The 26,821-nt window shown below is 36.6% G+C and overlaps 3 protein-coding genes across 6 annotated transcripts; 2 read left to right on the top strand and 1 right to left on the bottom strand.

Annotated features, from left to right (window-relative positions):
* Positions 1-11,491: 11,491 nt before the first annotated feature.
* Positions 11,492-17,352, bottom strand: LOC130179350 (UDP-glucuronosyltransferase 1A1-like). Of its 2 annotated transcripts, none has more exons than XM_056392264.1 (9): positions 17,298-17,352; positions 14,237-14,300; positions 14,008-14,156; positions 13,117-13,244; positions 12,792-12,885; positions 12,502-12,627; positions 12,314-12,401; positions 12,010-12,229; positions 11,492-11,902 (listed from the first exon to the last, which is right to left on the bottom strand). In XM_056392264.1, exons 3-9 carry the CDS (start codon positions 14,125-14,127, stop codon positions 11,632-11,634), a joined length of 1,047 nt encoding a protein of 348 aa, XP_056248239.1. In that variant the 5' UTR covers positions 14,128-14,156; positions 14,237-14,300; positions 17,298-17,352; the 3' UTR covers positions 11,492-11,631. The 2 variants fall into 2 exon arrangements, with proteins under 2 accessions (XP_056248239.1, XP_056248238.1); XM_056392263.1 differs by lacking the exon at positions 17,298-17,352 and adding an exon at positions 14,911-15,757.
* A 99-nt stretch (positions 17,353-17,451) lies between these two features.
* On the top strand, positions 17,452-20,583 carry si:ch211-227n13.3 (uncharacterized). 3 transcript variants are annotated; one of them, XM_056392268.1, is made up of 6 exons: positions 17,452-17,539; positions 18,272-18,352; positions 18,493-18,977; positions 19,217-19,292; positions 19,384-19,512; positions 19,601-20,583. In XM_056392268.1, the coding sequence occupies exons 3-6, from the start codon at positions 18,527-18,529 to the stop codon at positions 20,007-20,009; spliced, it is 1,065 nt and encodes a 354-aa protein (XP_056248243.1). In that variant the 5' UTR covers positions 17,452-17,539; positions 18,272-18,352; positions 18,493-18,526; the 3' UTR covers positions 20,010-20,583. The 3 variants fall into 3 exon arrangements, with proteins under 3 accessions (XP_056248243.1, XP_056248242.1, XP_056248240.1); XM_056392267.1 differs by having other exon boundaries at positions 17,453-17,551; XM_056392265.1 differs by having other exon boundaries at positions 17,521-17,650.
* A 659-nt stretch (positions 20,584-21,242) lies between these two features.
* LOC130179352 (C-X-C chemokine receptor type 4-like) lies at positions 21,243-24,616 on the top strand. The gene is made up of 4 exons (XM_056392269.1): positions 21,243-22,857; positions 22,973-23,187; positions 23,310-23,593; positions 23,686-24,616. Exons 1-4 carry the CDS (start codon positions 22,843-22,845, stop codon positions 24,279-24,281), a joined length of 1,110 nt encoding a protein of 369 aa, XP_056248244.1. The 5' UTR covers positions 21,243-22,842; the 3' UTR covers positions 24,282-24,616.
* Positions 24,617-26,821: the final 2,205 nt, after the last annotated feature.

The following is a 26,821-nucleotide window of genomic DNA, read 5'->3' as shown; positions in this document are numbered from 1 at the left end:
TAAAAATGTCAAAAAACGTCATAGTATAATAAGCCATAAAAATGTCAAAAAACGTCATAGTATAATAAGGCATAAAAACGTGAAAAAAATGTCATAGTATAGTAAGCCATAAAAACGTCATAGTATAGTAAGCCGTAAAACGTCAAAAAATGTCATAGTATAGTAACGCATAAAAACGTCAAAAAACGTCATACTATAGTAAGGCCTAAAAATGTCAAAAAACGTCATAGTATAGTAAGTCATAAAAACGTCAAAAAATGTCATAGTATAGTAAGCCGTAAAAACGTCATAGTATAGTAAGTCATAAAAATGTCAAAAAACGTCATAGTATAATAAGGCATAAAAATTTCAAAAAACGTCATAGTATAATAAGGCATAAAAATGTCAAAAAAAGTCATAGTCTAATAAGGCATAAAAACGTCAAAAAATGTCATAGTATAGTGAGCCATGATAGCATCATAGTATAGTAAGGCAAAAAAACGTCAAAAAACGTCGTATTATATTGAGTCATAAAAAATTTAAAAAGAGGTCATAGTATAGTAAGGCATAATAACGTCAAAAATCGTCATAGTATAATAAGGCATAAAAATGTTAATAAATGTCATAGTATAGTAAGCCATAAAAACGTCATAGAATAGTAAAGCATAAAAATGTCAAAAAACGTCATTGTATAATAAGCCATAAAAATGTCAAAAAACGTCATAGTATAGGAAGCTATAAAAACGTCATAGTATAATAAGGCATAAAAATGTCAAAAAACGTCATAGTATAATAAGGCATAAAAACGTCAAAATTGTCATAGTATAATGAGGCATAAAAATTTCAAAAAACGTCATAGAATAGGAAGCCATAAAAACGTCATAGTATAATAAGGCATAAAAATGTCAAAAAACGTCATAGTATAGTAAGCCATATAAATGTCATAGTATAGTAAAGCATAAAAATGTCAATAAACGTCATAGTATAGTAAGCCATAAAAACGTCATAGTATAGTAAGGCATAAAAACGTCAAAATTGTCATAGTATAATGAGGCATAAAAATTTCAAAAAACGTCAAAAAACGTCATAGAATAGGAAGCCATAAAAACGTCATAGTATAATAAGGCATAAAAATGTCAAAAAACGTCATAGTATAGGAAACCATAAAAATGTCAAAAAACGTCATAGTATAGGAAGCCATAAAAACGTCATAGTATAATAAGGCATAAAAATGTCAAAAAACGTCATAGTATAATAAGGCATATAAATGTCAAAAAACGTCATAGTATAGTAAAGCATAGAAACGTCATAGTATAGTAAGGCATAAAAATGTCAAAAAAAGTCATAGTCTAATAAGGCATAAAAACGTCAAAAAATGTCATAGTATAGTGAGCCATGATAGCGTCATAGTATAGTAAGGCAAAAAAACGTCAAAAAACGTCGTATTATATTGAGTCATAAAAAATGTAAAAAAACGTCATAGTATAATAAGGCATAAAAATGTTAATAAATGTCATAGTATAGTAAGCCATAAAAATGTCAAAACATGTCATAGTATAGTAAGGCATGAAAACGTCAAAAAACGTCATAGTATAGTAAGGCCTAAAAATGTCATCATATAGTAAGGCATGAAAAGGTCAAAATTGTCATAGTATAATAAGGCATAAAAATGTCAAAAAACGTCATAGTATAGGAAGCCATAAAAACGTCATAGTATAGTAAGGCATAAAAATGTCAAAAAACGTCATAATATAATAAGGCATAAAAATGTCAAAAAACGTCATAGTATAGGAAGCCATAAAAACGTCATAGTATAGTAAGGCCTAAAAATGTCAAAAAACGTCATAGTATAATAAGCCATAAAAATGTCAAAAAACGTCATACTATAATAAGGCATAAAAACGTGAAAAAAATGTCATAGTATAGTGAGCCATGATAGCGTCATAGTATAGTAAGCCGTAAAACGTCAAAAAATGTCATAGTATAGTAACGCATAAAAACGTCAAAAAACGTCATAGTATAGTAAGGCCTAAAAATGTCAAAAAACGTCATAGTATAGTAAGTCATAAAAACGTCAAAAAATGTCATAGTATAGTAAGCCGTAAAAACGTCATAGTATAGTAAGTCATAAAAATGTCAAAAAACGTCATAGTCTAATAAGGCATAAAAACGTCAAAAAATGTCATAGTATAGTGAGCCATGATAGCATCATAGTATAGTAAGGCAAAAAAACGTCAAAAAACGTCGTATTATATTGAGTCATAAAAAATTTAAAAAGAGGTCATAGTATAGTAAGGCATAAAAACGTCAAAAAACGTCATAGTATATAAGGCATAAAAATGTTAATAAATGTCATAGTATAGTAAGCCATAAAAACGTCATAGAATAGTAAAGCATAAAAATGTCAAAAAACGTCATAGTATAATAAGCCATAAAAATGTCAAAAAACGTCATAGTATAGGAAGCTATAAAAACGTCATAGTATAATAAGGCATAAAAATGTCAAAAAACGTCATAGTATAGGAAGCCATAAAAACGTCATAGTATAGTAAGGCATAAAAATGTCAAGAAACGTCATAGTATAATAAGGCATAAAAATGTAAAAAAACTTCATAGTATAATAAGGCATAAAAATGTCAAAAAAAGTCATAGTCTAATAAGGCATAAAAACGTCAAAAAATGTCATATTATAGTGAGCCATGATAGCGTCATAGTATAGTAAGGCAAAAAAACGTCAAAAAACGTCGTATTATATTGAGTCATAAAAAATTTAAAAAGAGGTCATAGTATAGTAAGGCATAAAAACGTCAAAAAACGTCAAAAATCGTTATAGTATAATAAGGCATAAAAATGTTAATAAATGTCATAGTATAGTAAGCCATAAAAACGTCATAGAATAGTAAAGCATAAAAATGTCAAAAAACGTCATAGTATAATAAGCCATAAAAATGTCAAAAAACGTCATAGTATAGGAAGCTATAAAAACGTCATAGTATAATAAGGCATAAAAATGTCAAAAAACGTCATAGTATAATAAGCATAAAAACGTCAAAATTGTCATAGTATAATGAGGCATAAAAATTTCAAAAAACGTCATAGAATAGGAAGCCATAAAAACGTCATAGTATAATAAGGCATAAAAATGTCAAAAAACGTCATAGTATAGTAAGCCATATAAATGTCATAGTATAGTAAAGCATAAAAATGTCAAAAAACGTCATAGTATAGTAAGCCATAAAAACGTCATAGTATAGTAAGGCATAAAAACGTCAAAATTGTCATAGTATAATGAGGCATAAAAATTTCAAAAAACGTCATAGAATAGGAAGCCATAAAAACGTCATAGTATAATAAGGCATAAAAATGTCAAAAAACGTCATAGTATAGGAAGCCATAAAAATGTCAAAAAACGTCATAGTATAGGAAGCCATAAAAACGTCATAGTATAATAAGGCATAAAAATGTCAAAAAACGTCATAGTATAATAAGGCATATAAATGTCAAAAAACGTCATAGTATAGTAAAGCATAGAAACTTCATAGTATAGTAAGGCATAAAAATGTCAAAAAAAGTCATAGTCTAATAAGGCATAAAAACGTCAAAAAATGTCATAGTATAGTGAGCCATGATAGCGTCATAGAATAGTAAGGCAAAAAAACGTCAAAAAACGTCGTATTATATTGAGTCATAAAAAATGTAAAAAAACGTCATAGTATATAAGGCATAAAAATGTTAATAAATGTCATAGTATAGTAAGCCATAAAAATGTCAAAACATGTCATAGTATAGTAAGGCATGAAAACGTCAAAAAACGTCATAGTATAGTAAGGCCTAAAAATGTCATCATATAGTAAGGCATGAAAAGGTCAAAATTGTCATAGTATAATAAGGCATAAAAATGTCAAAAAACGTCATAGTATAGAAGCCATAAAAACTTCATAGTATAATAAGGCATAAAAATGTCAAAAAAAGTCATAGTATAATAAGGCATAAAAACGTCAAAAAATGTCATATTATAGTGAGCCATGATAGCGTCATAGTATAGTAAGGCAAAAAAACGTCAAAAAACGTCGTATTATATTGAGTCATAAAAAATTTAAAAAGAGGTCATAGTATAGTAAGGCATAATAACGTCAAAAATCGTCATAGTATAATAAGGCATAAAAATGTTAATAAATGTCAAAAAAAGTCATAGTATAGTAAGCCATAAAAACGTCATAGAATAGTAAAGCATAAAAATGTCAAAAAACGTCATAGTATAATAAGCCATAAAAATGTCAAAAAACGTCATAGTATAGGAAGCTATAAAAACGTCATAGTATAATAAGGCATAAAAATGTCAAAAAACGTCATAGTATAATAAGCATAAAAACGTCAAAATTGTCATAGTATAATGAGGCATAAAAATTTCAAAAAACGTCATAGAATAGGAAGCCATAAAAACGTCATAGTATAATAAGGCATAAAAATGTCAAAAAACGTCATAGTATAGTAAGCCATATAAATGTCATAGTATAGTAAAGCATAAAAATGTCAATAAACGTCATAGTATAGTAAGCCATAAAAACGTCATAGTATAGTAAGGCATAAAAACGTCAAAATTGTCATAGTATAATGAGGCATAAAAATTTCAAAAAACGTCATAGAATAGGAAGCCATAAAAACGTCATAGTATAATAAGGCATAAAAATGTCAAAAAACGTCATAGTATAGTAAGCCATAAAAATGTCAAAAAACGTCATAGTATAGGAAGCCATAAAAACGTCATAGTATAATAAGGCATAAAAATGTCAAAAAACGTCATAGTATAATAAGGCATAAAAATGTCAAAAAACGTCATAGTATAGTAAAGCATAGAAACTTCATAGTATAGTAAGGCATAAAAATGTCAAAAAAAGTCATAGTCTAATAAGGCATAAAAACGTCAAAAAATGTCATAGTATAGTGAGCCATGATAGCGTCATAGAATAGTAAGGCAAAAAAACGTCAAAAAACGTCGTATTATATTGAGTCATAAAAAATGTAAAAAAACGTCATAGTATAATAAGGCATAAAAATGTTAATAAATGTCATAGTATAGTAAGCCATAAAAATGTCAAAACATGTCATAGTATAGTAAGGCATGAAAACGTCAAAAAACGTCATAGTATAGTAAGGCCTAAAAATGTCATCATATAGTAAGGCATGAAAAGGTCAAAATTGTCATAGTATAATAAGGCATAAAAATGTCAAAAAACGTCATAGTATAGGAAGCCATAAAAACGTCATAGTATAGTAAGGCATAAAAATGTCAAAAAAAGTCATAGTCTAATAAGGCATAAAAACGTCAAAAAATGTCATATTATAGTGAGCCATGATAGCGTCATAGTATAGTAAGGCAAAAAAACGTCAAAAAACGTCATATTATATTGAGTCATAAAAAATGTAAAAAAACGTCATAGTATAGTAAGGCATAAAAACGTCAAAAATCGTCATACTATAATAAGGCATAAAAATGTTAATAAATGTCATAGTATAGTAAGCCATAAAAACGTCATAGTATAGTAAGGCCTAAAAATGTCAAAAAACGTCATAGTATAATAAGCCATAAAAATGTCAAAAAACGTCATAGTATAGGAAGCTATAAAAACGTCATAGTATAGTAAGGCATAAAAATGTCAAAAAATGTCATAGTATAATAAGGCATAAAAACGTGAAAAAAATGTCATAGTATAGTGAGCCATGATAGCATCATAGTATAGTAAGCCGTAAAACGTCAAAAAATGTCATAGTATAGTAACGCATAAAAACGTCAAAAAACGTCATATTATAGTAAGGCCTAAAAATGTCAAAAAACGTCATAGTATAGTAAGTCATAAAAACGTCAAAAAATGTCATAGTATTGTAAGCCGTAAAAACGTCATAGTATAGTAAGTCATAAAAATGTCAAAAAACGTCATAGTATAATAAGGCATAAAAATGTCAAAAAACGTCATAGTATAATAAGGCATAAAAATTTCAAAAAACGTCATAGTATAATAAGGCATAAAAATGTCAAAAAAAGTCATAGTCTAATAAGGCATAAAAACGTCAAAAAATGTCATAGTATAGTGAGCCATGATAGCGTCATAGTATAGTAAGGCAAAAAAACATCAAAAATCGTCGTATTATATTGAGTCATAAAAAATGTAAAAAAAACCATCATAGTATAGTAAGGCATAAAAACGTCAAAAATCGTTATAGTATAATAAGGCATAAAAACGTCATAGTATAGTAAGGCATAAAAATGTCAAAAAATGTCATAGTATAGTAAGCCATAAAAACGTCATCGTATAGTAAGCCATAAAAACGTCATAGTATAGTAAAGCATAAAAATGTAAAAAAACGTCATAGTATAGTAAGCCGTAAAAACGTCATAGTATAGTAAGCATTAAAAGGTCAAAAAACGTCATAGTATAGTGAGCCATGATAGCGTCATAGTATAGTAAGGCAAAAAAACGGCAAAAAACATCATAGTATAGTAAGTAATAAAAACGTCAAAAAATGTCATAGTATAGTAAGCCATAAAAACGTCATAGTATAGTAAGTCATAAAAACGTCAAAAAATGTCATAGTATAGTAAGCCATAAAAACGTCATACTATAGTAAGTCATAAAAAGGTCAAAAAATGTCATAGTATAGTAAGCCATAAAAACGTCATAGTATAGTAAGCCGTAAAAACGTCATAGTATAGTAAGGCATAAAAATGTCAAAAAACGTCATAGTATAGTAAGTCATAAAAACGTCAAAATTGTCATAGTATAATGAGGCATAAAAATTTTAAAAAAATGTCATAGAATAGGAAGCCATAAAAACGTCATAGTATAATAAGGCATAAAAATGTCAAAAAACGTCATAGTATAGTAAGCCATATAAATGTCATAGTATAGTAAAGCATAAAAATGTCAATAAACGTCATAGTATAGTAAGCCATAAAAACGTCATAGTATAGTAAGGCATAAAAATGTCAAAAAACGTCATAGTATAGTAAGTCATAAAAACGTCAAAAAATGTCATAGTATAGTAAGCCATAAAAACGTCATAGTATAGTAAGTCATAAAAACGTCAAAAAATGTCATAGTATAGTAAGCCATAAAAACGTCATAGTATAGTAAGTCATAAAAACGTCAAAAAATGTCATAGTATAGTAAGCCATAAAAACGTCATAGTATAGTAAGTCATAAAAACGTCAAAAAATGTCATAGTATAGTAAGTCATAAAAACGTCATAGTATAGGAAGCCATAAAAATGTCAAAAAACGTCATAGTATAGGAAGCCATAAAAACGTCATAGTATAATAAGGCATAAAAATGTCAAAAAACGTCATAGTATAGTAAAGCATAGAAACTTCATAGTATAGTAAGGCATAAAAATGTAAAAAAAAGTCATAGTCTAATAAGGCATAAAAACGTCAAAAAATGTCATAGTATAGTGAGCCATGATAGCGTCATAGTATAGTAAGGCAAAAAAACGTCAAAAAACGTCGTATTATATTGAGTCATAAAAATGTAAAAAAACGTCATAGTATAATAAGGCATAAAAATGTTAATAAATGTCATAGTATAGTAAGCCATAAAAATGTCAAAACATGTCATAGTATAGTAAGGCATAAAAACGTCAAAAAACGTCATAGTATAGTAAGGCCTAAAAATGTCATCATATAGTAAGGCATGAAAAGGTCAAAATTGTCATAGTATAATAAGGCATAAAAATGTCAAAAAACGTCATAGTATAGGAAGCCATAAAAACGTCATAGTATAGTAAGGCATAAAAATGTCAAAAAACGTCATAATATAATAAGGCATAAAAATGTCAAAAAACGTCATAGTATAGTAAGGCATAAAAATGTCAAAAAACGTCATAGTATAATAAGGCATAAAAACGTGAAAAAAATGTCATAGTATAGTGAGCCATGATAGCGTCATAGTATAGTAAGCCGTAAAACGTCAAAAAATGTCATAGTATAGTAACGCATAAAAACGTCAAAAAACGTCATATTATAGTAAGGCCTAAAAATGTCAAAAAACGTCATAGTATTGTAAGCCGTAAAAACGTCATAGTATAGTAAGTCATAAAAATGTCAAAAAACGTCATAGTATAATAAGGCATAAAAATGTAAAAAAACGTCATAGTATAATAAGGCATAAAAATTTCAAAAAACGTCATAGTATAATAAGGCATAAAAATTTCAAAAAACGTCATAGTATAATAAGGCATAAAAACGTCAAAAAATGTCATAGTATAGTGAGCCATGATAGCATCATAGTATAGTAAGGCAAAAAAACGTCAAAAAACGTCGTATTATATTGAGTCATAAAAAATTTAAAAAGAGGTCATAGTATAGTAAGGCATAATAACGTCAAAAATCGTCATAGCATAATAAGGCATAAAAATGTTAATAAATGTCATAGTATAGTAAGCCATAAAAACGTCATAGAATAGTAAAGCATAAAAATGTCAAAAAACGTCATAGTATAATAAGCCATAAAAATGTCAAAAAACGTCATAGTATAGGAAGCTATAAAAACGTCATAGTATAGTAAGGCATAAAAATGTCAAAAAACGTCATAGTATAATAAGGCATAAAAACGTCAAAAAATGTCATAGTATAGTGAGCCATTATAGCGTCATAGTATAGTAAGCCGTAAAAACGTCAAAAAATGTCATAGTATAGTAACGCATAAAAACGTCAAAAAACGTCATAGTATAGTAAGTCATAAAAACGTCAAAAAATGTCATAGTATAGTAAGCCGTAAAAACATCATAGTATAGTAAGGCGTAAAAACGTCATAGTATAGTAAACCATAAAAATGTCAAAAAACGTCATACTATAGTAAGTCATAAAAACGTCATAATAAAGTAAGGCATAAAAAGGTCAAAATTGTCATAGTATAATAAGGCATAAAAATGTCAAAAAACGTCATAGAATAGGAAGCCATAAAAACGTCATAGAATAGGAAGCCATAAAAACGTCATAGTATAATAAGGCATAAAAATTTCAAAAAACGTCATAGTATAGGAAGCCATAAAAACGTCATAGTATATTAAGGCATAAAAATGTCAAAAAACGTCATAGTATAATAAGCCATAAAAATGTCAAAAAACGTCATGGTATAGGAAGCTATAAAAACGTCATAGTATAATAAGGCATAAAAATTGTCAAAAAACGTCATAGAATAGGAAGCCATAAAAATGTCATAGTATAATAAAGCATAAAAATTTCAAAAAACGTCATAGTATAGGAAGCCATAAAAACGTCATGGTATAGTAAGGCATAAAAATGTCAAAAAACGTCATAGTATAATAAGCCATAAAAATGTCAAAAAACGTCATAGTATAGGAAGCTATAAAAACGTCATAGTATAGTAAGGCATAAAAATGTCAAAAAACGTCATAGTATAATAAGGCATAAAAACATCAAAAAATGTCATAGTATAGTAAGGCATACAAATGTCAAAAAATGTCATAGTATAGTGAGCCATGATAGCGTCATAGTATAGTAAGCCGTAAAAACGTCAAAACATGTCATAGTATAGTAACGCATAAAAACGTCAAAAAACGTCATAGTATAGTAAGGCCTAAAAATGTCAAAAAACGTCATAGTATAATAAGGTATAAAAATGTCATACTATAATAAGGCATAAAAATGTCACATTATATTAAGTCATAAAAATGTCACAAAATGTCATAATATAGTAAGGCATAAAAACGTCATAGTATAGTAAGCCATAAAAACGTCAAAAACGTCATAGTATAATAAGGCATAAAAATGTCAAAAATTGTCATACTATAATAAGGCATAAAAATGTTAATAAATGTCATAGTATAGTAAGCCATAAAAACGTCATAGTAGTAAGGCATAAAAATGTCAAAAAACGTCACAGTATAATAAGCCATAAAATTGTCAAAAAACGTCATAGTATAGTATGGCATAAAACGTCATAGTATATTAAGCCATAAAAACATCAAAAAATGTCATAGTATAGTAAGGCATAAAAACGTCAAAAAACATCATAGTATAGTAAGCCATAAAATCGTCATAGTATAGTAAGCCATAAAAACGTCAAAAAGCGTCATAGTATAGTGAGGTATAAAAACGTCAAAAAACATCATATTATAGTAAGCCATAAAATCGTCATAGTATAGTATGGCATAAAAATGTCAAAAAACCTCATAGTATAATAAGGCATAAGAACGTCAAAAAACGTGATTGTATTGTAAAGCATAAAAACATCAAAAACTGTCATAGTATAGTAAGGCATAAAAACGTCAAGAATTTTCATAGTATCATAAGGCATAAAAATGTCAAAAAACGTCATAGTATAAGGGATGAAAACGTCAAAAATCGTCATAATATAATAAGGCATGAAAATGTCAAAAATCGTCATAGTATAGAAAGGCAAAAAAATGTCATAGTATAGTAAGGCATAAAAACGTCAAAAAGCGTCATAGTATAGTGAGGTATAAAAACATCAAAAAATGTCATAGTATAGTAAGGCATAAAAACGTCAAAAAACATCATAGTATAGTAAGCCATAAAATCGTCATAGTATAGTAAGGCATAAAAATGTCAAAAAACCTCATAGTATAATAAGGCATAAGAACGTCAATAAACGTGATAGTATTGTAAAGCATAAAAACGTCAAAAATCTTCATAGTATCATAAGGCATAAAAATGTCAAAAAACGTCATAGTATAAGGCATGAAAATGTCAAAAATCGTCATAGTATAGAAAGCCATAAAAATGTCATAGTATAGTAAGGCATAAAAACGTCAAAAACATCATAGTATAGTAAGGCATAAGAACGTCAAAAAACGTGATAGTATTGTAAAGCATAAAAATGTCAAAAAACGTCATAGTATAGAAAGGCATAAAATCGTCATAGTATAGTAAGGCATAAGAACGTCAAAAAACGTGTTAGTATTGTAAGCCATAAAAACGTCATAGTACAGTAAGGCATAAAAATGTCAAAAAAGATCATAGTATAGTAAGGCATAAGAACGTCACATTATAGTAAGTCATAAAAAGTTCAAAACACGTCATGTGTGTATCATGGATAGTCCTGCGTGGTCTTCTCAAACATTTTAACCTTAGTTTCATCATCAGTCCATAATGTGATGTTTTTTTTTGGAGAGCAGAGGCTTCCTCTGTGGTGTACCTTCATGGTTTAGTGATTTTTATTTTTTTGACCCACGACCAGAGATGTTAATCTACTCCAATGATTCCTTTATGCCTCTATGATGGATGCCCATTTCTAGGAAGAGTAGCCACAGAACTAAATTATATCCATTCATAAATGTTTATAGTTTATCTGGATTGATAAATATTTAAACTCTTTGATACTACTATGTAACCCTTTCATGCTTCATGCAGATCAACAATTATAGATCGTAGGTCTTATGAAATCTCTCTTTTGTGAGGCACGTTTAACATTCACAGATGCTTCATGTGAACAGCAGACCCAAAGCTTCATTGACTGGACTCCAGTTTTGATAACTCCTTACTTCAATTAGCTTTTATTGATGTTATTAGCTGAGGGGTTCACATACTTTTTGGAACATACACTGAATGAACACTGAATGTTTGAATGATGTTTTCAGTATGGACAAGAACAATACAATTGTAGCACCATGCTAGTCTCGTTTCCTCTTCCTGCTCAGTTTGTGGAAGCATAGCTTCATGCATTTTATTATCAAAAAGCCAAAAATCAGAACTACGCTAGCTAGTAGCGCTATTACATCCAGGCAGAAGTACTGGATCCAGTTGAGGTCAATGCCAGCAGGTTTAAGATGTTTAGCCCCTTTGTGGCGCATCACATACTCTGTCCAGTACACTGATAGGTCGAGTGGCTCAACTGGCCGGTCTTTATGGAGAGCTGACAGCTTCTGCACATCTTCTTTATACCTGGACACACACAAACAGACCAGGAGAGTTTAAGAACACAACACCAGAATATGATAGTATCAAAAGCAGATCCCAAAACTGATGCAAGTGACGCTCAGACCCCTCACCTGATGTCATGTAGGACCTCATTCAGTCCCTGAAGGAGGCTTTCAGTTGTGATGGAAAAAATATCCACCACGACTCCTGCTCCCTTATTCGCCAGCCTCTCTGCATTGTCATGCTGGTCCGCCCTCATTGGTAACATCACCATGGGAACAGCATGACACAGTCCCTCAAAGATACCGTGTGAGCCAGCGTGAGTGATGAAAGCCCGAGCTCCAGGATGTGCTAACATACAAACACACAAAGTTAGTTGAACGGGCAATTACTGCAAGATGTCAGCTGTTATATATGTGAGATAGACACACAGACCTAGTAGGTCGTTCTGAGGCACCCATCCCATCATCTTCACATTTTCTGGGACATTGTCAGGAACGTGCCCAGTGTATCTCCATATCACCTATCAAAAGACACAAAGAGTCATTTATTGATGTTTTAACTGTGTCTTGTGATATAGAATCTTATCATTTTCATTCATTTGTTCATATATATTCCTTTACCTTCTGTGGAATCTGTCTGAAGGCCTCTAGGAAGATGGAGGTCTTCTCCTCTGGCATATCTGATACCATAGTGCCCAGAGTGAACACCACAAACCCATGCTCTCCTGACACCCAGGACTCCAAATCCTGCAAAAACACAAACCCATTGTAGGTGTTTGAATTTATTTCCCTTTCCATATTCATCCCTCTGTGTTTTTGCATTGAAATCAATCAGGTGAAGTGATGAAGAAGTGAAATAAAATCAAAATGTTGATACATTTTTCCAGATCAGAAACACTCAGAGCTCTTACCTCAGGCAGAGGATTTCTCACATTGCAGTTGATGCCACCAACTAGTACCATATTAGGCATGAGTGGGCGCGGGAACTCCAGTATCAAGTCAATCCTATTTAAACACAGTATCACAATATTCACCTGAATATGAGACGGAGACTTTTTAAATCTTTCTTTCAGTGAGATTCAGTGGCATAAAAGTCAGTAGGACTTTGTGAATGTAAATATATGCATTCACATTATATTCCTAGCCTTTTATTGTAATAGTATATGTGTGTGTAGGTTCTTCTTCTGTTGTATATTCTTCTCCCAAACATCAATATACAACCTTTGTACATGTTACCTCAGCAGCCAGATAGCAGAGTCTGACAGTACTTCAGCTACGCCCACCTCCTCTCCCAGGAACTGATAGGCCATTTGGTCAAAGCGCCAGTACAGAAGTCGGGAGAGCAGCGGCTCCAGTAAAGCCACCTGTGGGTCAGAGGTATCACAGGACAATAAACAAATGCACAATGAAAGGTGTTGATGATTGGCAAAAAGTTTAATTTTAGTTTTATGAGTTAAATTGTAACAGTGATTAAACTGAGGTCATACATTTCAGACTTGCATTCAGTAATGTAGTCCAGGTTTATCTGGGCCACCATGAACTACATGACTTTGAATGTGCAGTAAAGCAGGGACACAGGCACCAAGGGGTTCTGTTACATTGGCCAAACTGAATGGCTCTGGCCAGTTTGATAGTGGCATGTTAATCTAGGCAAGGCGCTTCAGTGCCAACGTCTCAGAAATACCTGACTCACCTCAACTAGAAAATTCTTGGAGAAATTTTGAATGTGCCTGCTGCTTGGTGCACAAGCCGCTTGGTTCTCACATGCTTTTGTTGAAGCGCTAGAGCTCCCAAAATGGGGAGGGTTTGGTTATTTTCACAACGTCTTCACTATGGTGAATTTTTCGCCATTTTTTGGGCATTTACATCGCCATGGCTGTCTGGGTTTCCTCAAAGCTGCAGGACTACTTACGCATCAAACTTTTATGCGGAAGAGGAATAATAAGACAAATAAGTACGCAAGATAATAATAAATATGAAATTGAGGGATTAGTTTGATCAACTCAGAATCTATGGTTTACTTAATGATGTGGACGTTGGTGGTGATTATGGTCATTTTACACAATAAACACACATTCGTTCTTCATGCATGCATCTGCCCGTGTATATGTGCCTATAAATGCTCACCAAAGTGTTGACAACTCTCTCCTTGAAGCTCATTTTATCTGAGTATCCGGTGAATAAGCGAGGTACATATGATGGTGGGCAGGGGCAGCCTGCAGACCTCGTATCAAAGAAAAATGGCATACCTCTCAACAAATTAATAGTGGGGATACCTGAAATGATTTAGCAATGAGAGGTGAGAAAATGTGCAGATGTAGAAGCACACAGATAATCCCAGTGGATAAGAACTCACCTAATTTCCGAGCTATTAATGAGCCTGTGAGCAACAAGGGGTCTGTCAACACGGCATCAAAGCCCTGCAGAGCGAAAGGATGAGGAGGGAATAAATACAGAATAAAGAAGTTATGTCAGCTCCCACCATCCTTCTCTCTCATTAATGTTTTTCATCACAAATCATGAGTGAAAAGTACATTTAGTACTTCCAACATATGGTTTTATTTGAATAAGTGTTTGAGGCTCATGGGCATAAAAATTATTCAATATTATACAAAAAAGCAAAGAGAGTAAAAAAAGAAAAATGTGCAGAACTTATCTCACAACACTCAGACTAATTTACCTAACTGTATATAAAGTAGTTCAATCTTGCACATTAATGCATCAGTACTAGAGCTGTTTTCCTGCAGGGCAAGCACTTTTACTTTTCATACTTTTAAGTTCATTTTGCTGATAATAATGTGAATATTTCTTCTACCACTATCCCAAATTCAGCAGCTACAGGGTTTGTTCACAGTAACATAAACACCTTACAGTACAGTGCAATCAAACACAGCAACAGCCCAAAAAAACACATCCAGAGTAATAGACACAGTCCCAATAAATGTCACACAAATTCAGAAAAAAGTGCAAGGCGATTGTTTTGTATTTTTACAGTTAATCCTGATGTTCAGCCTTTGTGTTTGCACTCACCTGCTGTGCCAGATGTGAGATGAGACTGTCATTGAACAGTACACTCTCTGCAGTTCTGTAAATTAAGTCTGTAATTTTCTGAGTGACTGCGAATCGTGTCTTTATTTTTTGTATGAATGACTGTGCAGATTTTTGCATCATGTCCTTTTGTGCGGACATCACAGAATCAATATAAGCTTTGTCATAAGGAACAGGATGGATCACAGTGTCGTAGTATTTCCCCGGACTCATCCGCATGCTGATCTCTGGTATTACCACGGTGACCCGGTGTCCACGGCGACCCATTTCTTGGGCAATGGCCTTCATACCCACCCAGTGACTTCTATCCATGGGTACCACCAGCAAGTTACCCAAGAAAGAAGAAGAAGAAGAAGAAGAAGAAGCAGTGTCATTTGCAAGAATGGTGTCACTGGCTTCAGCCTCTTTTGTCTTTGCCTTCTCCTCTGGCCCGGACGTTCCTGCAGCAGACCCTCTCGTCTTATCGGCACCATTCACCTGCATATCCATGTTTAGCAGCAGGAACACAAACACTGTTGCTTTCCACATTGTTCTCTCTTCCTCAGTGTCTACACCTCACTGAATACAACACAGAGCAAAAGGTGGGGTAAAGTGAGGAATAAAATGGATCAAGAAAACACCCCCTACTCTGTGCTCTGAATGCTCCTGTAAACCTTTCCCTCCCCTCAGACTGCTCTGTCTGGCCTTTTGAAATTCATGAGTTGTTTATGTTAAAAGCCCACACATTAACAAAAGTGACAATCATTGTCCTCAACAGGTAGCGGTCAATCAATTATATGGGACGATCAGTGATTTAGTAACTGTGTAAAAAGTGCACACAGACAGAATCTGCGAAAAGTTCAGTGGTGCATAGTGTGTTTTTATGAACTGTTGTCCCAGCTAAGTATCGCAACAAGGTACGAAGTGTTCTCATGACCATACCGGGCATTTGGGAGTCAGGAACACATAATGCCACATTTTGCATTCCTTCTTTTGGCCTCATCTCCAGTGTGATGTTACAGCTTACATCTGGGTTCAGTCCTAACGACCTAGTTTTTCCTCTGGTAGTGCTTCAAGATAAGTAGAAAACCGTCTCAGTACTTGACAGATGATTTCGATGGTTTTTGACATGGGTCGTCAACTAGCAAAACAAACACTGGAAAAATGTCAGGCTAAAATGGTTGCTGTATATATTCACCATAAGTCTCTTTTTTGAACTGATGTGGGCTGTTTTTGCAGCCTTATGACCTGGACATCCAACACATTAAGGACATAGAAAACATTATGGTGGATGCCCTTTCCCACGCATCGTAATTCTTTCCACCTTCAATAATAGCAACATCTTTTTTCTGTTCTCTGCAGTCTTTGTTTCTCCTCCTCTTCAGCCTCTGCTGGATGCCAAAGCTGCTCAAGTTCTTCTCAGCCTCAAGTTGTGTAGATCTGGATTATGGTTAAGGCAAGTGTTTCTATTCATTAACCTGAAAAGTTAGAGTAATTTACATTACATTACTCAAAGTTATTTAGTTGATAGTTGTAGCTAAAATGCACTTTGTTAGTATTTGTCCAGGGTAAGAACCCTGTCTTATGGGGCAAGTGTAACCTTTTCTTTTTGTTCCAGGAAGTCAGTGGAGCTGATACCTTATCAGAAATGCCTCGTCAGGGATTCAACTACACCTGAGTAGACTGGGCTCCAGAGTGAATCGGACCTGGCCTCTTCCCTGCCAACTGACAATATTCTTGGTTTATGATTGGTGCTCCACATCCATGAACTTACACACTTCATACCACTCACACATACATTACTGACCTCCTCATGGACCTATTTTGTATTTCATGTATTCAATATTTTTTGCATTGTTTAATACCCATGTGTAATCTCCCTCTTCTGGCAGACACTCATTTAGAGCCAGGTTGTCCCCACTCCCCAGGACCAACCGTTGGACATGGGGTGACATAGCTGCCTCCTCCCTATGAGACTCCTTCCCCAAACACATTTGTGATTGCACCTGACTGAATCTGTCTATGTTCAAGAAATTTATAAAAACTCACCCTTTTAGAACTGCTTTTAATGCTTAATATTATTATAAGAGCCTGCTATGCAAATAGAAGGTTCATAACAGTAAGATGTGCAATAAACCGAGGACTGGGCACTCAGCAGTTAACTTTCCCTTAACTTTCCCCTTGCCTGCCGAATTGAAGGCCAACTTCAGCGTCGTCATGTGGTCCAAGTTTAAGCGTAGCATTTATTTTTCTACATGGGAAACTGTATTGTAAACCTAAAATTCTAACACGCGACGTGTATACCGGCGTGTTAGCCTTTTTCAAAAATAAAAATGAACCAGTAATAGAACATAGTATTATAAAACTACTGGTCATTTTTACTTACGTACTTTTAGTATGTTTCGTAGATGACACCTGGCTTCCACCACAAGCAATTACTTTTTTTTAATGACTCGTGTTTTGAATGTGTGGTGTAAACGCAGTTTGTCCAGCTGGGGGCGCTAACGTGCCATTTCTTTTCTGTCGCCACACAGTAAAAGAAGAGTTCTGACCCGCCGCGCGCGCATCTTCGGGTATGTTTTCCTCGCGCTCAATAGAACGCACCCTGAGGTCCGCGAGCCAGCGCGAGCCGGTATGTTAACAAGTAAGCGGTCGTTGTTTTATAGTTTTAACCGATTGGATGTCAAGGGAAAACCGTTAGGGACATGCCAGATCACGTAAACCGTGAGAGATATGAGACGAAGTAAGTTGTCAGGTCACAGCAGCGTTGCTTCACAGCCGAGTGACGATCAGGATCCAGTCTGCTACATATTTGTTGTTTAACTTAGTCTGGCTAGTTTAGCCGGGATGCTAACATGAGCTAAGAGACAGCAGTATTTTAGGGAGTGTGGAGGGGTTCGAGGTCTGGATCATCAGCCCCAGGGCCTTAGACCAACACAGGTCCATGGGATCAGGAAAACTCTGTCATTTGGCTAAAAGCAGATCCTCCATCATTACCTAGTGTGAAGCTCCTGTATTGTGGAGTCTAGTTTCATGGTTTTATGATGTCAGTTGATGCTGTACAGCATATAAAGCGGTGTTACACCTGACTAATTGACGCAAAACAAACCTGTAGGACAGGTAGTATTGGAGCATTGTGCTGCTTGGTTGCTGGGGCTCAGTGGGTAGTCTGCTTAGTTGAATGTCTGCAGTGAAAACAGCCCCTGCTTTATAGCCAGACGTGAGAGGTTGTATAGTTTCTATTAAGTATGTAGCTCCTCACAAGTGACATCAAACAGAAACAGGAACAAGATCATATTTCAAATACTGTGCTTTATTTTCTTAAATCTGTCATTAGAGTGTTTTGTTGTCTTCAAATGAACAGGCCTGCAACTGACAGCAGATCTGAGGCAGATGGCTTGGAGTCGTGCAGTCATTCATTCTCTATAAAAGTAGAATATTACAGGTATGAATATTGAGATATGAAAGTTTCTATAAAAATGTTCAGCCAATGACTAACCTGTGAACTGTAATGATCAAATATAACATTGTGCTGTGCTCTAAAGGTGCTCTATGACAGATCGTCCATGTTGCTCTCTGTCACAGGTCACTTGAGTATTATCTGGAGTGGGAAAGACCCATGAATCCCAGACGCTCCTCCAGACTACCAAAGGCCGCCAAGAAGAGCCCCCAGAGAAGTCCCAGCCGCAATGAAGAAGTTATCCAGCGCAAGTTGAGGAGTAAGAGACAGAGGACAGGGCAGAGGAAGACTGAAGCTGGTGATGGCGTCATTAATACAGATGAGGGCAGCAACCGTGACATCATCGACATCATCAATTATACACATGATGTAAAATGTGTGGCTGAGGAGGATGAAGGAAAGTTAGTAGAGATAGCTGATAACGGAGTGGATGAGTCGGATGAAGATTGTGCATCTGTCACCAGCAGTGTAGCGTCTGGTCCCTCCGTCTTATACCACACCACGTCCAAGAAACGGAGGCGACCACGAGACTTGTGCTCAGCCTGTCAGAAGCTCTACCAGAGGGCAAAGAAGATGAAAGCACAAATCAAAAACAAACTCTTAGACAATGGTGAGTGCACTCGTTCTTTCTATATGCAAGTAGAAATTTGATCATTGCTACAGGAAGTACAAAGAGAAGATAAACATACTGTAACAACGATCAGACGAATAAGACTCAACATAGTTAATTCAAGGTTTTGGCACACTTGGAGTACAAAAAACACATTTGCTCCCTCCTACAGTATATGCAATATATGCACAGATGGATCTTGTCTCATGCTCGACCTCTGTTTCTGGTTTGTTCTTCAGATCCCAAGTCCCTGACATGTGACCAGTGGGTCCTGATCAAGAAGTGGAGGCCCAGACGGCTGCCTAATGCAACAGGGTAAGACTGCCTGCATGTGTATGATCACTGGTTTTGAGGTTGAGCTACAGCAGCCAAGCTAATTCACTATGCTGCCTCCCTGTTTTGTCAGGAAGCGTTTGATCCATGTAAAGCTGGTTCAGAAAAGACTTGCGCTCAAGAAAGGTGTAAAGCGAAGTGAGCAACAAGTGATAGAGGGAGAATCATCAGCCTGCTCAAGGCCACACACTTTCCTTCAGAGGTAATGTTTCGGTGCACATGTCACAAATTTCCTACAGTAGCAAAGCAGCCATCAAAAATGACTTTCATGTGATGTGTTTTTGTGTCAGGAATCTTAGGCGTTGCATCAAAGTGCCAGTGAAAAAGGAGAGGAAGAACAAGAGGAGGAAGAGGACAAGCGATGATTCTCAGGGATCTCGTGTCGCTAAGCAGCAGCGTCTCCACAGCAACAGCCACCACCAACGCATTGATAATAGCTGTACCGACAGCGGCCGTCTTCAACCAACCAGCGGTCATGGCAGCAGCCCTGGTTTTGAGAGTTGTAGTGATCAAGAGACCAACAATCAAGCAGACACAGATCAGACTGTTGAGTTGATTCCCTGCACAGTCACTCTGGAAACCAACGAGCACAGAGAGCTCCTAGCCAGGCAGCAAAAGGCGAAGAAGACGAGTGGATTCAGAGACTTGCTTGCCCAGCTGCGTGGCAACAGCAGCATGATCGTCAGAGAAACACGTTAGCGAGGTGACGCTAACTTTTCTTTCAGCTCCAGCTCAACAGCTACAGTATTAAGTGCTCACGTGCTGATGTAGCTTTTACTTATGTTACTTAGCTGGTTGTCAGTGTTGTTTAGCCTGGCTTAAGTCTCTTTTGAATACCAGTGGGTAAATACCTGGAGTCACACACCTGGAGTAAATCAACGTTACTGTTGCAGTTTCATTATTTATTTTTCCTTAAATTCCAAAATGGCGTTTATTTAAAGTTTCGTACAACTGGATGACTATGAATATATTGTGTTTTATTTAATTTTTTTGAATTAATTCCATTTTTTCTGTCTTCCTATGAAAGGCCTTTTTTTTTTTTTACATTTCCAGTAGCTCTGTTGACACTTTCAGTAAGATTGTATACATCACACTGTGGCGGTGTCCGAACGCCACACCACATATTATCTCTGAGCAGGTTTAGAGTGTGTGTGTGTCGTCACACTAGAAAAGTGACAAAGTGAAGTATGCCAAAAAGTAAAAGTCAAAAGGCTTGATTATTTTAGTGTGCTGTCATATTCACAAGTTTAAAAAATAAAAATTTGGAAAATCATTATGCTTTTATTTTTAAGTGTAATTAGCAGTGACGTTCTAAAATTGCAGTAGGATTGATGGCCAATATTGCACATGTATAAATGGTTGTTGATTTTTATTTTTTTTTTATTTTTTTATTGAATTTTTACTTATAGGTTTTGTTGTGCTATAAATCTTAGTCTGTACTTTAAGTTGTGTCCCAAATACACACCACACTTACACCAGCTCTTCATAGGTTTTGTGTACATAGTGTTTTCACCAGGTGTGCTGTTGATGGACCGCAGTTTCCCACAATGCAGTGCACATAGGTAACTGGAATAAATAACAACTTGATGGTGAAACAGCTCAATGAACATCTCAGAAAACAAAGTACAGCTATTAAATTTTTGAGCAAATATTAAGTTACAACTTCATTAAGTTCGGCTTTTGACACATACTGCATCATTTTCTGTAAGAAGAAAGCAGTAAAGTATATTTATTTCACATGTACTAACTGCAAACAAACAGTACATTATAACGATTCTTATTTGTTGTACCCTCCGTGTACAACCAGTATCTGCCAAAACACTAAATACCAAGTAGATTCAATGAATGAATATCTGCTGGTAGCAAGTTGTGGATAGAGGCTGTGCTCTGCAAAAAATTTGTTAATTAATATTATTTAATATATTTAAGATATTAGTTTAGTTAGACTCCTCTACTTTGTAGTACTTTATTCAGGTATTGGCCAGCGTTGTTAGACCCTTTCTCTAAAAGCCCACAAGGTGGCGCCACTTCTTTTCATAATCACAATCATATTTTTATCCAAGTGTGTTTTAGCGTACAAGGAATGTGATTGTGGTTTTCATTAGTTCTCATATCATTTACACGCAATGCCAATAACACACAACCACAGCACAGACACAAAACGCAGGAATACCTGTTGGTTCATGTAATAAGTCAGTACAGTCGTCAGCGCTGCAGTGAGACGGGCCTGTGCTCCTCATTATTACCAGACCTTCACCTGTCAACAGGAGGAACAAAGGTGTGATTAGTAACATTAACCATTCGGGGTCCCAGTGAGACCGTGTGGATCTACAATCCAAACAATGCAATTAATATAATAATGTAAAACCTGTGAGTTTCCTGTTGCGAAATATCAAAATGTCAGCTAAGAAAGATCAGTGCAGACGCCTGTTTCCGAGAAGCAAGTTTACTCTTATCTGGATCATTTTAATGAGGATAAACCAGGAATAGGTTTTTTTTTTCTTTCATCAGTCAGTGCTGCAGATTTGAGGAGTTTTACACAGCAGTGTTATTTCTGAGATTTTTGTCCTGATACCAGTGAATGTGGAGGAAGGGTGGGGAAAACGAGGAGGAGATAAGGGACTGAGGTTCTGAAGGTTTGACCGTGTTTTTGGGGGGTGGGTGGCTGTAGCTGTTTACATATGGGATTAGTGTATTGGGAGAGGATGGATGGGGATTTACAGTCAGAACTGCTCCTACAAAAACCAGGAAATGTGTCTGCGGACTGACTCAGCACACATGGATGTTTATTTATAATCAGTTAATGCATTGATTATAATGAAACTTTTAGTTAACAAAATAGAATTGAAATTAACAATAATAATTGAATTTCACATTAGAATCATAATTCCATCATTGCATACTTTGAGTGTGAGACAGCAGAGGGTTGTGTTCATGATCACATCAGTGCTGAAGCAAGACAGAAAGGTGATGAACTAAACACACTCACAAACACCCTCATGGTTCATTGACCGTGTATGATCTGACGGCGTCTTGCAACTGCGACAGAGCGGAGGGCGGCTGATAATCATCTCCTCTCCCCTCTTCATGCATGAGAGGGCGACTTGCTTGAATCGTACAAGACATGGTGACGCAGACAGAACAAGTTTGTTCACACTCCGTTGAGAGCTCAAACTCTCGCTGCTTGTCCTGATTTATCGGAGCATGGAGCTGGGAGAGGAACTGTTAACCCTCACACATTACACTCTGCAAACTGTTTGATTCTCGTTGGCGCTCTTCACTGTTACCAATAGGTCCTGATTATCAATCAAACCAAAACCAGAGGCCAAAACAATTCAAGCAAAACGTACAAACAACAGAGTATCCTGTGATAGAACCACTATCAGCACCTGACACCTCGAAAACAGGAAAAACGTTTCAGCAGGAACACAGATGTGTTGGAGTGTTTAGGGGCGGAGCATGAACACAGTTATAAAGCCCCTCTGGACAGAAGTCTTCACTCCGCTGAGAAAGGAGAGGGACTGTCTCCATCATGTCGTACTATGAGGTAAGGTTATAGTCTAGTCGAGCGAGGTAGCTGATATGTTTTGTTTAGGATGCAGTTTGGTTTCCTCTTCCTTCACTCTTCCCTTAATCATCATCACTCATCTTTTTGTCTCCAGCACATCAATGTGGACTTCGACTTAAATGACACAGGTTCAGGTTCAGGTTCTGGCTCTGGTGAGCTAGGGGTGGATCTGGAGGAGCCATGTGAGGTGGAACATGTGATGACCACTGAGCTTCAGCGGGTCTTCTTGCCGGTGGTCTACGCTCTCATCTTCATCCTGGGCATCACCGGGAACGGCCTGGTCGTCATCGTGCTGGGCTGCCAGCGCAGGTGAAAGGGCGGGTGGAGGTTTGGTGGTTGATGAGCTCTGAATTCAATGATGTTTTGGCATTTGTGAGCTTGAAAGGTTGGGAAGAGGCTGATTGGATTTGTGCTCTTGTGTTTATGTACAGGTCAAAATGCAGCCTCACAGACCGGTACCGCCTTCATCTCTCAGCTGCCGATCTCCTCTTCGTACTGGCGCTGCCCTTCTGGGCCGTGGACTCGGCCCTGGCTGACTGGTGCTTTGGAGCGGCCACCTGCGTCGGTGTTCATGTTATTTACACAGTCAACCTGTACGGCAGCGTGCTCATCCTGGCATTCATCAGCCTGGACCGCTACCTGGCAGTGGTCCGAGCCACAGACACAAACACCGGCGGGCTGAGGCAGCTGCTGGCACACAGACTGGTGTATGTAGGTGAGTGTGGAGCAATTGATACACCTTATCTCTCTACAATCCTCTTCTCTTCTCCACAGTGCCTCATGTGTTTTTGTCTCTTCTTCCGTCAGGTGCCTGGTTGCCTGCTGCCCTGCTGGCAGTGCCGGACTTGATATTTGCCAGGACCCAGGAGGGAGGAGAGGGGGCCACCCTGTGCCAGCGATTCTACCCAGCGGACAATGCTCCTCTCTGGGTTGCAGTCTTCCACCTCCAGCTGGTCGTGGTGGGTCTGGTGATCCCAGGCTTGGTCCTGCTGGTGTGTTACTGCGTCATCGTCACCAGGCTGACCCGGGGCCCACTGGGGGGCCAGAGGCAGAAGCGACGGGCGGTCAGGACCACCATCGCGCTGGTGCTCTGCTTCTTCTTGTGCTGGCTGCCCTACGGAGCGGGCATCTCTGTGGACGCTCTGCTGCGCCTGGAGGTCCTGCCCCACAGCTGCAGCCTGGAGGCTGTTCTAGGTGTGTGGCTGGCGGTGGCTGAGCCCATGGCGTTCGCACACTGCTGCCTGAACCCGCTGCTGTACGCCTTCCTGGGGGCCGGGTTCAAGAATTCGGCCCGCAGAGCCCTCACCCTGAGCCGTGCCTCCAGCTTGAAGATTTTACCACGAAGACGAGCTGGGGCCTCCACGACCACAGAGTCCGAATCCTCTAGTTTACATTCCAGCTAGTGCTGGCCCGTGCTGTTAACTGTGTGTGTGTGTGTGTGTGTGTGTGTGTGTGTGTGTGTGTGTGTGTGTGTGTGTGTGTGTGTGTGTGTGTGTACACTGTATATACTGTATATATTGTATATATTGTATGTGTGTGTTTGTGTGAGGAAGTTTACACAAAGTATCTGAGAAAGTAAGGAGCAGTCTGCTGGTCCATGACTGGTCTTCTCACACACTGTGGGGTTTTCTCTCTAAATTTTAACAATTTTAACATGTTTTCAATGTTGCTGTTCTTGTCGTATTTTATACATGTTTGTAATAAAATGTGAAAACACCACATCGTTGTGAAAGTGGCTTTTTTTATGAACTACGTTTCTTGCTTCCGAAGTGAAACAGTGTTAATTCCTGGCTTGCATGTTAACCACTCAACCACAGCCACACTCCCACCCTCATCAAGTCTCATTCTCAGATAGATATCAATAAAATCCAACTTACACTAATAATTTAGTCTTTAATCAACCAAGCTAATTAGTGGCATTTCAGCTTTATCACAGAAAACACATTGGAAAGGGGACAGGAAATGTGGAATAGGATCAAATGAATTTGGTCTCACACACACAGGGTTTAATTGCCAGTCAAGAGCTGCCAACTTCGCCACAGTTTACTACAATTGTAATTCATGTTTGATGTGTCTTGGGGGCAGAGTCTGTGATTCACAGATGCTGATTGTAAGGGAAAAGTGTTGAAATCAGTTGTTGGGTAGTTTGTGCCTTTAGTATTTACCACCATCAGTTTGTCTCCCTTTATATTGATTCATAATCACTCAGCCATCTGCCATCTGCACCCACTGATCCGGAGCATGAACGCGTTAAAGTCTGTCTGAAAAATGAAACTGCTTTATAAAAAGCGATAACCATCAAACATGTCAGTGTGTGTGTGTGTGTGTGTGGATGTGTTTGTGTCAGTGTTTTTAAGGTGCAGGGCAGATTTATGTTGATGATATAAACAGTTCGCTTCTTTTACGTGAGAGAGAAGGGAGCATGAGGGGGTCAGGAGGTCCATTTTTCCAGTACCTTAATATATACACACACACACACACACACACACACACACACACACACTGCTTCCCACATACCTACTTCCACTTGGAAGTGAGAGAAACAGAAGCTGGAAGTTTACTGTGTCCCGTTTCCTGGGGCAAAGAGGAGGAGGATGAAGAGGAGAGTTGTGAGAGAGAGACGAAAAGGAAGAATACAGTAACTCATTTCTACAATGGAGGGTTGACTCTGTTTTGCTGTGACTCACTGTGATCGTCATGGCAACTTTATCATCTGTTTATGTGGCTTTATACATAGAAATTATGTGGAGAAATATGTAGAATGAAAACTTACCTGTTACCTGTTCATGTGTTTCTCCCTCTCTCTCTCCTTCAGACATTCTCACACACATGCACGCACACACGCACGTGCGCACACACACACACACACACACACACACACACACACACACACTTTTCTTCTATTCATAGTGTATTCAAAACAGGAAAGACTTCCTGCAGCTCATTTTAGGAAAAACAAGCAGCTAAAACAATCAAACACCCGAGCAGCTCTGCGCTCACCAACACAGAGAGCGGCCACAGAGTAAATCAGCTTCACAACATTAAGACACTGAAGGCCACTCAGCTTTTAACCAGCTTTTATCAATAACCAGGCACGATGGTGATGTGCAAACATCACAGTAGATCACTACAGTATTAAAAACTGGGATGTTGTTAGTTTTTATGAAGGACACAAATTACAGATCATGACCATGACCCAATTTATTGATTTTTTTTCCAAGTTTTGAGTCTCAATAAAATGTGTTTTAGCAAACCCTACACCCTTTGTCGTGTTGTTGCTAATACAAAACACTAAAACTGAAAATAGCTACAAAAGACCAGAGAGACAAGACCAAATTAAGTACAGATGTTCAAGTTTAAAGTGAAACAACTATTGGATGTATTGCCATGAAGTTTGGTACGGATAAGGAATTGATGACCCCTCCCAGAGAGCAAAATAAATCATGTTATATTAGTATGTGGACCCTGTATCAGCCGTGACCATGCTTGTTTTCTTCTGGCCCAGAATTTAAGATGCTACTTCCACATCTGGACCAATTCTGGCGCAAACACAGAAAATCTTCCGACTGTCAGTCAATACCAGAGGAAAACAGCCGGACTCTGCCCAGATGTGAAAGTATATGGGCCAGACTCGGGCCGAGGATCCAGGCATATGTTGGGCCTTAAGTTTCATTCAATTTAGTTTTCATCTAGCGCCATCATTGGGCCATGGTTTATGATTTATACATGTAGAACTATAATGACATTACCATCAGTTGCAATTTGTGTGAAGTGCTAATTAGCAAATGTTAGCATGCTAAAATGCAAAACTAAGACGATGAACACGTTAAACTCTACACCTGCAGAATCTCATGATAGCATGTTCATTGTTTTTAGCATTTAGCTCAAAGCAGTACTGTCCTGAAATAGTCTCACAGAGCTGCTAGCATGGCTAACTGTTATA

The sequence above is a fragment of the Seriola aureovittata genome, chromosome 12 (genome assembly GCF_021018895.1).
Source record: "Seriola aureovittata isolate HTS-2021-v1 ecotype China chromosome 12, ASM2101889v1, whole genome shotgun sequence".
Lineage (NCBI taxonomy): Eukaryota > Metazoa > Chordata > Actinopteri > Carangiformes > Carangidae > Seriola > Seriola aureovittata.
The sequence above is the reverse complement of the archived record's forward strand: the minus strand, read 5'-3'. Positions and strand labels throughout refer to the sequence as shown.